At 31.0% G+C, this 15478-nt stretch overlaps 2 protein-coding genes across 5 annotated transcripts in view; one reads left to right on the top strand and one right to left on the bottom strand.

Annotated features, from left to right (window-relative positions):
• Positions 1–1229: 1229 nt before the first annotated feature.
• LOC111508489 (alpha-tocopherol transfer protein) lies at positions 1230–6423 on the top strand. Its single transcript, XM_023164001.2, has 5 exons — positions 1230–1573; positions 3227–3386; positions 3434–3686; positions 5706–5816; positions 5866–6423. Exons 1-5 carry the CDS (start codon positions 1501–1503, stop codon positions 6118–6120), a joined length of 852 nt encoding a protein of 283 aa, XP_023019769.2. The 5' UTR covers positions 1230–1500; the 3' UTR covers positions 6121–6423.
• A 2332-nt stretch (positions 6424–8755) lies between these two features.
• polybromo (protein) overlaps positions 8756–15478 on the bottom strand; it is a 45919-nt gene continuing 39196 nt past the window's right edge. For 2 of the 4 annotated variants that reach the window (XM_074177457.1, XM_074177459.1), the window contains exons 20-22: positions 13843–13907; positions 10360–10471; positions 8756–9132 (exon numbers count right to left, since the gene is read on the bottom strand). In XM_074177457.1, coding sequence (XP_074033558.1) covers positions 8901–9132; positions 10360–10471; positions 13843–13907 — 409 coding nt within the window. In that variant the 3' untranslated portion in view covers positions 8756–8900. The remainder of the gene's footprint in view (positions 9133–10359; positions 10472–13842; positions 13908–15478) is intronic. The other 2 variants (XM_074177461.1, XM_074177460.1) reach the window with 1 other exon arrangement.

Raw genomic sequence — 15478 nt, 5'->3', positions numbered from 1 at the left:
AGTAGTCATGCTAATTGTTCGCACCATTACCTACATTAATTTTTAACAATTCAATTAGAAATACATACAATGAGAACAGCAAATAAAACTCAGAACTGAATATTATGAACATCAACTGGATATAATAATTACACTTATAACAAATACAGAGTAGCAAACTTCAAAAAAAAATGTGTGCTACAAAATATCCTCATTTATATAGACGATGAGATTAATATAATATAAAAGACTTCCAATCAGTAAATGAATCTCAAAATGGATACTACAAACAGCATCTACAGATGACATTTGACACTTGAAAGCAAATAAACGAAACAGCTAGCTCAAGAAAATGCATGTGCTTCAAATGAAATCCCTATCCGAAATAATTCATCATAATCCTCATAGGATTTACCCGCTTTTTGGCATCACTGAAAATTGACAAGACAATAGGCGGCATTTAGATTTTTATTATAGAAACATAAAAAAAGTAATACAAATTATGAAACAACAAAAATTAATTGGCGCTCCGCTTATATTTGAAACGTCAAACTCAGAGATGATATTGATTATTGCAATAATCAAATAATAAAAAAATCGTAGTCAAAAATACTCTATTATTGTTTGTTCAAGTATTTCACTTTACGTTTTTAGTGTAATATTCGTTCACAGAATTATAAAACTCGCGCTTTTTGATGACCAATAGACTTTAAAAAAATATTGTTCACTGAGCCAGTGTAATGAATATGGACAATTCAACGAGATGATTTTACCTCAAAATACAATATATTTTCATGTATATTTCAGAAAATGATATCCAACCCGTTTCTTTTTTCTTTGATTTTGCGTTGACGCGCGCTCTCTTGCGGCAAAGGTATTCACGAGGCATATTATACTTCTCTATGGTAAATTTTAAAATTCAAAGGCCTTTCGGTACGTAGATGTATGAAATATTCTAGAAGACGCGCACTAGCAAAGCTACATTTTCAACATATTCGATATAATTTGCAATCTTTCATTGTATATCATTCCACTTTTTTGCGGTTGTGGAAAATCATAATACATATACATACAAAAGGTCTCCACAAAAATCACGTTCAGTCAATAATTTCGTGGAACCATTTATATCGTTTTCTTCATTTATTTTATGGTGTACCTAGTTGTAGTTTGAACTCATTTCAAGGAAAACCGGATACATGAGAATTTACTTAGAGTTTTCCTATAAATATTCAGCAGCTGTTATCATTAACTAGCAGCTGCGTTATCAACTTACAACCGTTATCAACTTTGAATCGAAACGAAATTTTCGACATAAAACCTTACATAAAGTTTAGTTTTATTCGAATTCAATGGTTATTCAACCCGTTGATAATCTAAATTTAGAAAGTAGGTATGTTCGTCCAGCAGTGAAAGTTGTAAAATTTACAGCAGCGATCAAATCCAATAATATCATCGAATCTGCTCCCTCAAAAACATTACATATTTCAATTGGTGTAGACAGACATTAAAATAATAATAATAATGGAAGGAGACGCAGATATTGTCATACTTAGAGAATGGCTGATGAAACAAACGCATCTGCCACAAAAAATCGGTGAGTATACATTTTCATCATTGTTGCTTTGCTTTTTAAGAGTTTCACATACTCGTATAGGTGAGAAATTTAAAATGTCTCTGAATATCCAGATAACTAATAATTTAATTAAGATTTCTTGAACCAATTTGTGAGAAAAACAACTTCAGGTGGAATTTTCATAAAAAATATTTTTTATAATGACTGCTCATGTTAGGTTAGACATTTATGAAAAATGCAATGCAAGATTTTTCTGAAAATTTCACGTCTTACATTTCCGCATTGTTCTATCCAACTGAATTATTATTTTCAGCATTGCGATGTTGCCGCTGCTATCAAAAAGTCCTAGCAACTTACATAAAATATAGTAACTTTTTCGACATAAATAATTTGGGTTAAATATGGGCAATTAGACAATGATTCAAAACATACCTAGCCATCAATGAATTTAGGCAAATTAGTTCTCTCAATTCATGAGAAGTTTATATTTTGACAATAATTGTGAGAAACTCAAAGTATGTAATTTATATGGAGAAATCGACTCCGTATCACATACAGGGCGTGCTAAAAATGACTTGAAGTTCGTTATTTCAATGAAAGTCACTGTATATATTATTATTACTACAACGATGCCTAAATTATCAAGTTTTCTCAATGGAGCCGCATATTGGTGAAACATATTATTAGATTTTAACTTTACGTAGCCAAGGAAATGTCAAGCTTAAGATAGTTTGGTGACTATTTCTTCAACATATTTTTGTTTGTATAAAGATAGTATGGTCTATAAACAGAAAATGAGTCATGCTATATTTTATTGTTATACTATGTATGTATAATTTATATAATCACCTAATTCATTGTCATTATCACATCACAGGCGTTAAAAAAATTAAACTATAAATCAGATCAAATATATTTGATAGCCTTACATTTGCACTAATAAATGACAAATCTATTATACCTAGATGTTATTTTCCTAGGATTAACTGAAAAAAATGCTTTCGAAACAATATTTGAGCGAGGAAATGGAGAAAACAGTTTGTATCATTCCATATTGTGGCTACATCGTAACCAGCATCATAACCTAATTGGAGACCTAGTTTTCAGCAAAATTTGTTGTTTTCAAATTTATTTCTACGTTTATTATCAAAGATAAAAGTCGATAGTGATGAAGACATCCTTTACAGCTACATGGTTGTTCAGAAAAATGATTACATAATACATCGTTTCTAGTATTTTGCATTATAGAGACGCCAATCAACAATATCAACCTTTGACACCGAATGTATAAATAGGACAGTATATCCGGTTGGGTTCGCGTGAGTGTTTCGTCCACTCATTCAATCAACCGTCAGGTGGACCGGCGGTTCGAGCCCGAGGGCGGACGATACATTTTCACTGCATATGATTCAACCTGTGCTACGAATCGCACGTTAAAAGCTAATATCTCGTTAACCCTTAGCTCGCACAAGTTTCGACTTCCGAGGGTTGTTGTTCGTAGGGGGGCGATAGCTGGTTCAGAGATATTAGGAAAGATACCTGAATGAGTCATCATTTTCCAACAATTTTTTCTTCTTTTAACTCTTCTGAAGAGACAATTCTCACATTCTGGAGTTAACAACATTTTTAATTTCAAACGTTACATACTTTTGAAAATGTATTGTTGTGTTTCAGAGGATAAACTCCTCCAGAGGTATCTTCAAGCTTCAAACAACAGCATCGAACTTGCCAAAAACTTGATCGATTTATCTTTCACTCTAAGAAGTCAAGCGCCTGAAATATTTGCAGAGAGAGATCCGACCCAATCAAGCTTACAATCAACTTTTGAGATAATGTAAGTCTAAATAAAGTTTTAAATATGTAATAACGAAACATTTTCAGAGATTACCTCCTTCTGCCCCAACGATTGAACAATATAAATATTTTCCTTTATCGAATTACTTCAAACGACGTGGATAAATACGATTTCATAAATGGATGCAAGGCATTTTTCATTTTCTCAGACACAAGAATGATTGAAGAAGAGGATATATCAGATGGTGAAATTCCGCTGTTTGATATGAAGAATTTCTCTGTAAAACATTTGACTAAGATCGTACTCCCCGTTTTGAGAAAATATATGGTGTATACACAGGTAAATATTGTTTAGCAAAAAGGTCTTCTTTCAACTATCCCTATATAATTATAATAATCAAACTTTAACACTGATTTTAATATGTTTTAAAAGAATAGTCCTTTATTTTTATATTAGAAATGAATATGCTTCAACAATATAATTGTAAACTATTCAACCTTTTCAGAATATTACTGTTTTGGACTCAATTTTCCACTACAGTTATCTGTATAGGTCGTGATTAGTATTATTCTTCAATTCCTAAAGTTTATGAATTTTCAAACTATCATTATCATTGATTTCATAGTTTTTACTATTCAATTTGATTCAAATTATTTGCATATGATCCCTCTGCATGAATAAATGTATAATTTCATCAATAGCTAGTGGTTAACGCAATCAAATGCCTCATAAAAGTAAATGGAATATTGAAATATGGACACTTCACCAGCATTTACTTTCGAAAAAGTAAATGATTCATTAGAAAATGGTCTGTTATTCAACACACCACCCCAGTTTAAAGCATAAATTGCATGTATTCAGCAGGGATTTAATTTATTTATTGTAAATACCTGCGCCTTTGCATCTAATATAATGTCCCAATGATTTATTTATATTCCTGTTGGTTCAAGATCCAATTATCAATTCGTTATGTCTCTGAAAACACTTCACACTCTTATTCTTGAAGCTAATGTATCACATTCAGGAAATGCTCGAATAAAGAAAAGGTGATTTGGTGTAATATTTGGATATTATAACATGGGTTTTGCCGAATAAACTCGTTAGTATATTTTTTAGTGATTTGAATAAAAAAATTTTTTTTTATCAAGTTGATACAACTACATCATGAAAGTCTAGAACTGATGGTACAACTGAATACTCTTCATCACTTTCTCCTCAACTCAAATCAACATTATTTTGAGAGTTCTTTGCAAAGAAAACCAACAAACTCATTCTTATTTTTGCTGAAATTTTTCTTAGTTGAATTTGTATTCTTCGTATATCTACCATGTTTCTTATATGCTTCAGTTCCATCATTATTGTATCCATAAAAAACAGGGATTTCAAATCAATTTATATTATATTAGACAATGGAAGTCCGAACTGATGAAATATACATAACTTTGTTCCAGCTTCAGGTTTTCGATGTCAAACAAATATAAATAAAAATTTGAACAAAAATCCTATTAAAATTGAAGCTATTTCTGAAGACTCCCAAAAAAAAGACATCATTGGTTTGACAATGTTTAGTATTTTGACTCGTTCATTAAAATTTTATATACATATACCACTGTACACAAATTTCATGGTAAATGAATTATTTTGTAGATGTATTTATTAGATGTTTCCACATTACAAATAAGTTGCCATGAATGAATGTAAGAAATAAGTGCTTATTATATCACATGTTAATATGTGGGATACTATCCAAACAAAAATAAGATGTATCTATTAAATCACTTCATAACAACCCTGGAAAAATCAATTGGTAAGATTATCTGAGAAGTCTTAAACTTTTTAGGTGCAACAATGGGGTGTAACAATGCTTGGGTATTTGAGAGGTTATCAGTAAAAGACTTGTTTGTTGTTTAGCGACGAATGTTTTGGTTTCATTGTCTGACAAACAAAACTGAAAACCTAAAATAAAATTTGTTGTTTCATGACAGAGAAGATTTTTCTCCTGGTGGTTGAGTATTTTTTTTCGTCAAATGATATGAATGTAAAATTTCAAAATGATTATACCCCATATGGATATTCCAGAACAATGAATTTACTATTCTGGTTTTCTAGAGTATAATAAACTTCCAGCCCAACTGAAACAATGTAATACGTTGTCTAACTTCAAGCATAAAATAATGGAACTTCTTCAAAATGAAGTACAACATTTGATAATAATCAAGTGCAGTAATAATGAAGTTTTAAAACGTTAATATGCAAAAATCCGAATTTGACTATTGGGATCTACCTATTATTATTATTGTGCTTTATTTGTACACACCTCAATTACTTTTCAGTAGTGTGAATTCTGTAATCTTTCAGGAAGCCCATCCCATGAATCTGAAGCAAATCCATCTACTGAATGTCCCCCCGTTCTTGGACCGCATGATGATGCTCCTCAAACCCCTAATGAACAGTGAAGTTTCCAAAATGGTAATGTTTTCTCAATCTTCGATGCCAACAATTAATAAAGATTTTTCAGCTTCACTTTCACTCTCCCAATTCAGAAACGCTGTTCGATTACATTCCACGGGACTTCCTTCCCGAGGAGTACGGAGGTACGAAAGGCAAATGTGCGGACATTAAAAAATATTGGTCAGAAAAGATTATCAAAAGGAGGGATTACCTCATAGATGATGCTCGGTGGATAGTCGACGAAAGCAAAAGGCCTGCCGAGAATAAGGGAAAGCAGATGTATAGCGTACAGGGATCATTCAAAACACTCAGTATAGACTGATGAAGTTGTTGCTGAATGTAATCGTAGATCAGTAAGACTTGAAGGGTTGGTATTTTATTTGAATTTTCTGAAGCATTTCAGTTTGTAATTCTCAAGAGGAAGATAAGGCGAACTAGAGAAGAAAATAGATGATATTCAATGTCAATAAAAAGAGAAGATACATTCTAAATCAAGCACAGGATTCTTGTGAGACACATTGAAAAGAAATATATTACTAATGTGATGAAATTATGAGTATATCAGTATTCAGGCAGAAAATGTTTGCCACTGAAACATTCAGAAAATTGTATTATTATATGGTATAATTGAAAAAAATATTTTATTTTTCTTCCTCTTCTTCCTAAAACGAAAAATTATTTCAATAGTGGTCTCTTATTCTAATAATACTACTTATTATATGAAGGGTCCACTGCAATAATGATGAATGTCCTTTTTTGTTTCGAGATAATTGGATTTTAATTTTATATATGATGTAAAAAAACTACGATCTGAAGATAAGAAAGTATTTTATATTGTAGTTAAAGAAAATGTTTCACGACATTATTTCTTTGGCAAATAATTATTATTTGGGTATTATAAACTAATTGAAATGTAGATAATGTGAAATAAGTCTTCAAAAGACTGATTTAATGAATCAACTCTGATTCTTTATTCTTTTATTTTCGCAGAATGGGGAAGTTCATCGTAATAACGTCTCGTTTCAGGCCTATAGAACTTTTTCAGGGATTGCAAGTCGTTATATTTCACTGTTGTTATAGACAGCTTGTCTTTGTAAGCTAAACCAATTAATTTAAATTCTCCCACATTGATACCTGCCGTAATATCTCGACAAGACGCTGGTGTGTTAATCACACTTGATTCCCATTGACTATTATTTATTAAAATTTCTGTTAAACATGAGCATTGGATGTTCTTTCTGGACACATGAATTCTCTAAGTGGTGTAAAATACTGGGTTAACAGTCAATGCCCAGCAAAAAAAAAACATTTCCTATGATTTCTGCCCTCTTATAAAAATGGATAGAGGTCCATTGAGCATGTGTGGTTTAAATTTTTTGGCTTTGGGAGAACCAATTAGGCAGACTGTTTTAATAAAAAACTATTTGAAAGTAACATTGAATAGTAGCTCAAACATAGATTTTTTCCCCTCGTTTTTTGCTTTTGAATTTTCATTTCTGTTTGTTTTTGTATTGATTTTTTCTTTTCTTTTTTTATTTTTGCACTTTTATTTCATTTTTTGTCTTTTTCCTTTTTAAATAAGTGTTTTTTCTAGATTTGTTTTCCTTAATTTTTTTGTTAATATTTTTTTCTTTTTATTATTTTATATAGATTTATTTAAATTTTTTCAATGCGTTTGTACATAATATGATTCAATTTCTGTTTACATTTGAATATATTGTTAGTAGTACTATAACTATATTTACAATCAATCATTCATACTTTAATTTTGCATCTTATTAGATGATTGTATAATAATTTGTATATATTTCTGTTGTTTGAAGTTAACGTACAATTCAAGTTTATTGGAAAAAAGATATTATGAAATTTCAATTCAGAGTAAAGGGTATTTATACTGTGGATGTGGTGCAAACACTCCAACATGATGTGATCGAGATCGCCATAACGTCCACATGAGCATAGGGGATTATCTGTTAATTCAATTTTGAATTTGTAAGCTGGGCAAATAGCGTGATTTGATTTTAAACGGTTTATTGTATTTATGTATTTTCTGTCGCTCTCTTGTTCAAACCATCTATTTCCAATAATCTTTGGGAAGAGTGTTTGAAGTTTTTGCCTGTCTGAGATTCATTGAATTGATTTTGCCAAATTTCATTCAAATCTTTCTTGTGAATTCGATTCAAATCGGTATGTGGAATAAAGGTGTGAATGGACTCTAAGTGGTGTAAAAATACTGGGTTAACAGTCAATGTCCAGCAAAAAAAACATTTCCTATGATTTCTGCCCTCTTATAAAAATGGATGGCAGGTCCATTGAGCATGTAAGTCACTTCAAATATAAAGGTCTAACCATTAATCAAAAACTAACATGGGAAGTACAAATAGAAAATATAGTAACAAAACTGAGCAGCATATGTTTTGTAATAAAGCAATTACGTGGAACTGTCTCACTGGAAGTGCTAAAATTAATATACTATGGATTTGTGCAGTCTATTTTATCTCAGCTCAGGCCATGAAAGCATTTAAACTCAAAAAATGTGATAAAATGCCTAGCTGGACATTTTATTCTGTGCAATAATTTTTAAACTCCTAATGTAAGTCAATAATATACTTTTCTTTTATGCTTTCAATGTACATGTATGTATCTATTTACATTTTACATATAGCCTAGTGCTCCGGTTTGACTAGTCTGATAAAATGTAGTGTCGCAATGCCATTGTAAAATTTTTAATAACCAATAAATTCTTGGGAAAGTTTTTGGCTTTCTACTACTCCATCTTGATACAAAAAAAAATTTATCACTCCTAAAAATATAAACCCTTCAATTAGAATAAATTCTATTCTACTCTTCCCATCACAGCTCGACTTTCAAAATACAGCTCCAATCGAACAACTTTCGAGTTTCTTTTCCTATATTTACTTCACCTGTCCAACGAATGACAAAAAAAACACCCTCCAAAGAATCGACATACTTATATTCATATATTTTTTCTATATAAAATTGAAAAATAATACACACCTAATAAAGTAATAAACAAATAATTTCTTCACGCAAAGAAAAAATCTACAGGGGGGTCAATAAATTAAAATATCACTCTAATAATTACAAAGTTTTATGTAGACCTAACGTATCTTTCAACAACTGATTGCGAAGAGACCAGAGGGCCGCTACGACATTATCATGCTGATCTGCTTTCCGTCCCAACCAAGCGGCGATATTCTGCAATTTTTCTAAATCGGGCGCAGGAGTGTTTTCTTGAGTTGCCTGGAGACTTCTTTCCCAAGGAGTGATGTGCTTCGTTTCAGCCTGTAGTCCTTCGATATATCTAAAGAAACTGACGATTAACATATTTTACTTTTCTCTCTCAACTTCTTTCATTTTTTCATCATCCATCAATTTTTTCTGTTTCTCAATCTGCATTTCAATTCACATTGTTTTTTCAACAGTCCACGTTTATAAAAAGTAAACATTAAAATGATATCAATAATCCATAATAATCTCCATTGGAGTTATACTTTTCAAAATATTTGATTTGGGATTGCTGACAATATCCCTTTACCCAAAAGGATGGTTGAATTTGATGTAAACCATTTCGCATGTGCAAGGACACCAGCATGTCATATGATGGTTGGCATAAATTTTGTATAGGATAGTGCTCAAGACTGGTACCTAAGTCCACCTTTTCCCTTTAAAATAGCTCTGATTTCATTATTTACAATTAGGACTTCTTTCGTTTTTTTTTCAACTCATTTTCTTTCATATGTTTTTGATTAGTTTTTTGAGAAAAGAAATTATTGTTCTAATAATTTGTGAATACAATTTTATTCTAAGAATTTGCAAACTATAATTTGATGATTCTGTTACATTTCTACATAGTTTAATGAATTCATTATTGAAATGTAAATGAATGCAAATTTTATACCTTTTGTCTCTGAGAAATAATTGTTTATAAGCTAATAAATTTAGGAATATAAAAATGTTACTGGAAAGTGATTTTCATCCAATTTTCCTTCAAAAAAAAATTATTACTATGGGTAAAGAACAATATTATTTGTGCTCTATACATAAATAGTTTTAGCACGACAGTAAATTAATGTAACCTTTATAGGTTTCATATATTTAACGGTCTTAAATTAAATAAAATACAGTTGAGATATTTATTTTAATACCTTTTTTATTATACATTTTACTAATTCCCTTCAAAGTAAACTCCTGGTACTTCTCGAATCCTTGAAAACTTTAAAAATTCAAATGCGAATATTTTAAAAACATTACATTCACATTCACTAGTGAGAATTTAAGATAATCAATACTTTTTAATTTTCGCATGCAATTCAATTCATCATTCAACACACTTCAAAGTATATTTAACCTAACCTAACAGATGATACAATTTACACTTAAAGTTCTAGACAACATTCATAAACTTAAAGTGTGAAGGAATTCACTCCATATCCTCTTTCTCAGTCTCACTTCTTCTACCATGCTCATATAATCCTTTTTCATTTTTTTCATCTTGCCTAATTATATTCATTTCATAACAAAAAACAAAAAGACTTACTTGATATATGCTTCCGAATGTAGAACTCGCTGAGGTCTCGGAGGTACAGAGATGAACATAGGCTCCTGGATTTTTTGAGTATTAGGCGACAGCACATTTGTAGTAGACACCGCTAATTATAGGAAAGAAAGGTCAAAATATTGCATGAACAACATAAAAAAACAGCTCTTGTAGTGAAGGTTGCCTTTTGGGTATTGTGGTTCAAGATGTGATTAAGAGTAAAGTTCAAAATTTGGACAGTACATCAACTTTCATTGGAAATTTCATTGGAAAAATCCGTTCAATTATTTCTTCAACAAGGGAAGTAAACGATTAAAAGAATGCCAATAAACTTTCAATGTGTGTGAAACACCCTTTTCGAATATAAATGATTTTTCTAAGAGTCTCAACTCGATATAACTTAGCGGATAATACTACTAATTTAATGTGAAACCGACGGAAATGCTCTTTGAATGATAAAAGCAGTTCTGAACTCAGATTTGTATTTCAAATAAAGTGGCCCACTAAAGCCCACATGTGGCTACTTCCGAAAAACGATTGAAGTGCTTAGAAGCTAACTTTTGCAACTCTAATTCTAACACCCAAAAATCAATTTAAATGTTATTTTATTTTCATATTTGTTTAATTACCGTGCAAGTTTTTTCCAAAGACAAACACAGTCACAATACACAAAAAATGGCAATCCTCGTATTCCTATTATACATCAAGCTACTTTGCGAATTTCTTAATTTTTAAAACACCTTTTACCTGTAGTAGAAGACGAAAAATTCCCGCAACTTGAATTAAAAGTACTACTAGCTGCTGTTCCGAATGGAAAAAAGTGTTAGATTATTATTTGAAAAGTGAAAGGAACTAATTACTTTTAACACTGATGTAAACTACTTAGAAATTCAAAACAAGCTAGTATTTTCTAAAACATGTACATTGGTAAAACTACTTTTGGAAAACGTTCTGAGGATTATTTCATAAGTATTTTCATATTTACAATACGTGTATCACAGAAAATACTTAAAATGCCTGTCCAATTTTCAATTTCAAGTAATTTTTTTACATAATAATTATCCGGTTAGTTTCCAATGCGACATTTGACTCAATTTATTTCATCCTCAATTCATTTTCTGTACTCAGAGATGTATTATTTTCAATCAATTTTGGTAGCAGTAACCTCACAAATTAGTTGAGTTAAGGACTATGTATTCCTTGACATTTCTATAAAAAAGCATAACATAATTGTCATCAATATTCGTGAAAAAATTTTAATCATTTTCAATTTATTACCTTTACTCACAACGACTCAACAAATAATATTTGTTTCTTTGTAGCAAATTTGTATTATTATCTTTCAAGAAGCTTTAGCAGGGGCGCCCACGATGCAAAATGGGGATTTACTCGAGCGTCATTGAGACTTATTAAATTGCAAAGCTTAGATGATAAGAAGAAAAAAATGTTATATAATATATACCTTTTCATCGGTGGGGGAAGCGGCTATAGATTTTTAAATATGTAAAAAAATACTGTTGCATGGACATACTCGAGCGCGTCAGATATTGATAGCATCAATGTCCTACGTATTTTTAATAATGTTGGTATGTTAATCTGATCGTTTGCATGATGTGGGTGGTTGTACGTAAGGGTTAAAAGTGAAAAGAGACAAAATTTAATCGAGCGCGTCAGATTTTCCAAGGTGTTAAGTGCAACAAAAAAAAGCTCTCATTCAATAATCTGACGATTTCGATCTGACGCAAACTCGCGGACATTATTATAATGCGCAAAAAAAAATCGCCATTTTGAAATACTCCGCGTCAGATTAAGATATATATGGTTCATCTTTATGTTTTAGACGTGCTGTCTCATAATCTGACGATTATCTAGAGGGATTCGCTTAATCTGACAAAAACAATAATTTTTCAAAAATTTGTTTAATTCATTGAAAAGCTCAGGAAATAGCATGCAAATAAATAAGTTTATGGTTTTTAAGTAGAATACTTATATTTATAAGAAAAAAATTTTTTTAAAATGCTCAAAAAAATGTAATTTTTTATAATCAATTGATTAATTAATGAAGAAAAGAAAAATGAAATTTTCTATGTTTTTTACCACTTTTATTTGTAACTAACGTTAGCAGTTTTGTCTTATAAGGACATTTTTAAACTTATATATTGTATTAGTTTGAAAATGTCCTAGTTTGAAAATTTCCTTTTTTTAAACTAGGACATTTTCAAACTTATACATTATATAAGTTTAAAAATGTCCTTATAAGACGAAACTGCAGTAACGCTAGTTACAAATAAAAGTGGTAAAAAACAGAAAGTTCAATTTGTCTTTTCTTAATTAATTATAATTAATTACTTAATTAATTATAATTAATTACTTAATTAATCATCATCTTCATCACGAACGAGTCTCTGTGATCAGCTGTGATGGCGTCATGGCAACAGAATTAAAAGTGGGGACGGAGTGAGAGAGTAATAGATAGAAAAAAGTGAATAGAGAATAGAGGAATAGAAACTCGGAGAGGGAAATAAAGGTATCACACAGCTGCACGCATTAAACTTTATCGATGAATTTTTGTTATTTTGGCTTGCGGAAATCGTCAGATTATATATTTTTCGTTATCCTTGAATTATTTCCTTCAAAATAAAAAAAATTAGCTACGCTCGAGAATGTCGAAATGACGTTATTTTTTTACAACTTTGCTGCCCTCCCCTTTCTTTACGTCACTCTCAAATTGTCATATTACTGGAATATACACCTTTTAGCATGTAAATAACTCACCCTACCTTAATCTGACGCGCTCGAGAATTTTTGATTATCAATTTTTTTTTACTAATCTGATCCTTTATCCCTCACAGGCGGCCTTATATATGGGGTTCATATTTGGTGGAGGTACTTAACCGGGTACAAGGTATCCCCCTGTATATTAATCTGCCGTGCTTTAGTAAATCCCGAAATCCCCGCTTGGGCTCCCCTATTACTATGCAATGATAAATGTAAATAACAGGTTTGTTAAATCATACAATTTCATCAACACAATTTCCACAAGAAAGTTACTGTAGTTTTTGAGCACTTGTTTCATAGTAACTCAATAATATCGAGTGTTAATTTGTATGAATGTAAATTCAAATACATAATTCTTCAAAAATGTTATTGTCTTTCCTCTATAGGTTATAGTTATACCAGTGCTCAATGGTACATTCAAACATGCTAATTAAAGGCCACTATCAAGTAATAATAAAAATACGATGTATTTAACTAAAATACATCGTATAACTATAACCTTGTGTTCAACATTAAATCCGACATACATATTCTTGTATGTCAAGACTTATACTAATTTACTTCAAACATTAAATAGAAATAATTTGAATCAGGTGGTTTTTCTTTCAAAGAGAAACGTCGAGTAATACAACTGGCAAAAGACGGGAAGATCAATTCAGGAAGCGAAAAACTACAAACTAAAAATAAATAAAAAAATAAACTCACGAAGGTTGGGAGTGGCAGAGGATGACGGGCGACTGACAACTTGCTTACTGGAAGGCTTGAAGTTCCTACCACAACACCAAAATAATACTAATATGCAATACACACCATTCACAAAAAAATACCAAAAGTACTTGGAGAAAGTCATAGGATCTTTATATATTGGGCCATTAGTTATTTATCTCGAATCGCTTGCAGTTGAGACAAACAACAAATAGCTCTCTTGAGAATGAAGGTTTTTTCCTGAAGGCTAGATAGAAAATTAAAAAAATCGCAAGCACATGCCAATCATCTGAAAATATTGACAAACCAGCTAAAATTTCGGCAGCAGTTGAGACGGCAGGCTGCAGGACTGGCATGACTCGGTTCCCGATAAAATTCCTGGTTGTAGAAGCAAAAAGTCAACAATGACACACATTTTCAAATCGCTAAATAAAGTGACGGAGTAGCGATAGTTCTCAAAACAAAAATAAGGCATAGCTTCAAATTTTTCAAAATCAGCTCTTCAACACAGATTTTTTTAGGACCAATTGTTCAAGTCGGCGAAAAAACATTAGAAGGTTTGAAATTTACATACAGGACAACAGAATATTAAATAATTACTTTTTTACTTCATCTTCAATATTCACTGGTTAATCTTCACCTTTTACCATTTACGTACCAAATGCCCAAGGGCCAGAGTCAAACTAATTTTTTTAATGTATACAATGAGGTTTGACAAAAATGTTCAATATTTTTCTGAACCTTTTTTCTGTCTTGAAGGTTCGATGTTGATGTCTCATATACATCATTTGAAAAGTGAAGAATCCACTGTAAATCGATAATACAAATTGTTTTTATTGAATAGTTTGTTATCATGCCTGTTTGGAATTACTAAACTTGTGTACAAGTATAATTAATTTGAAAGTCACGGTACTTATTTCGATTAAATTGAATGAGTATTACTGAGATATTACAGTTTGGAGTAGACTCATAAAAACGGAAAAAAAATTGATACAACCTTTTCTTTGCTTCTGATATCTTCCTTTACGTTTCCTTGGTTTCTCCAATATCTACAAGGTATTTTCTTTTGGTAGAAGTTATATATTATTTTTTGTATTGTTGTAAATCATGCCCTAAAGAAATTAACTCCGGCCGCCACTGGTAGCCATAAACCAATCGTGACGTAGCTAAGAGCGCTCGAATGTACAATGTTAGCTGCCGCTCTAGATGTAGCGAGAATAATGCTACAGACTTCGATGGAATTCCGGCGAATGTTCTTCCCTATTCGATTATGATATACAGTGTGGTCCACTAAGTGTGCAACAAATGAGAAACTTTTTTATTATCGATTTCTCAGAAAATTTTATTTTGACAAAAGTTGTTGTCAATAATAAAATTTGGGTTGACATCTGACTATCATCTGCAATTTTGTGATGATAGAACCCCATTTGTTGTAAAAGCAGATTCATCTCCAAACAGAATGCATCGATCTCGTTGTTCTTCTATTTAACTCAGAATCCTCATGAAAAAATCATATCTCAAATCATAGTATCTTTCTGGAAATGTACAAATTAATGTAGGTTTGTAAGCATGGTACTTATATTTCTTGAGAATACGCTTCACAGAGGTTTTTTTTTCTGCCGGTATAATCACTAAT

The sequence above is a fragment of the Leptinotarsa decemlineata genome, unplaced genomic scaffold, assembly GCF_025532065.1.
Source record: "Leptinotarsa decemlineata unplaced genomic scaffold, Ldec_3_MD MMD2_tig00002974_RagTag_RagTag, whole genome shotgun sequence".
In the NCBI taxonomy this organism is placed as follows: Eukaryota; Metazoa; Arthropoda; class Insecta; order Coleoptera; family Chrysomelidae; genus Leptinotarsa; species Leptinotarsa decemlineata.
The sequence above is the reverse complement of the archived record's forward strand: the minus strand, read 5'-3'. Positions and strand labels throughout refer to the sequence as shown.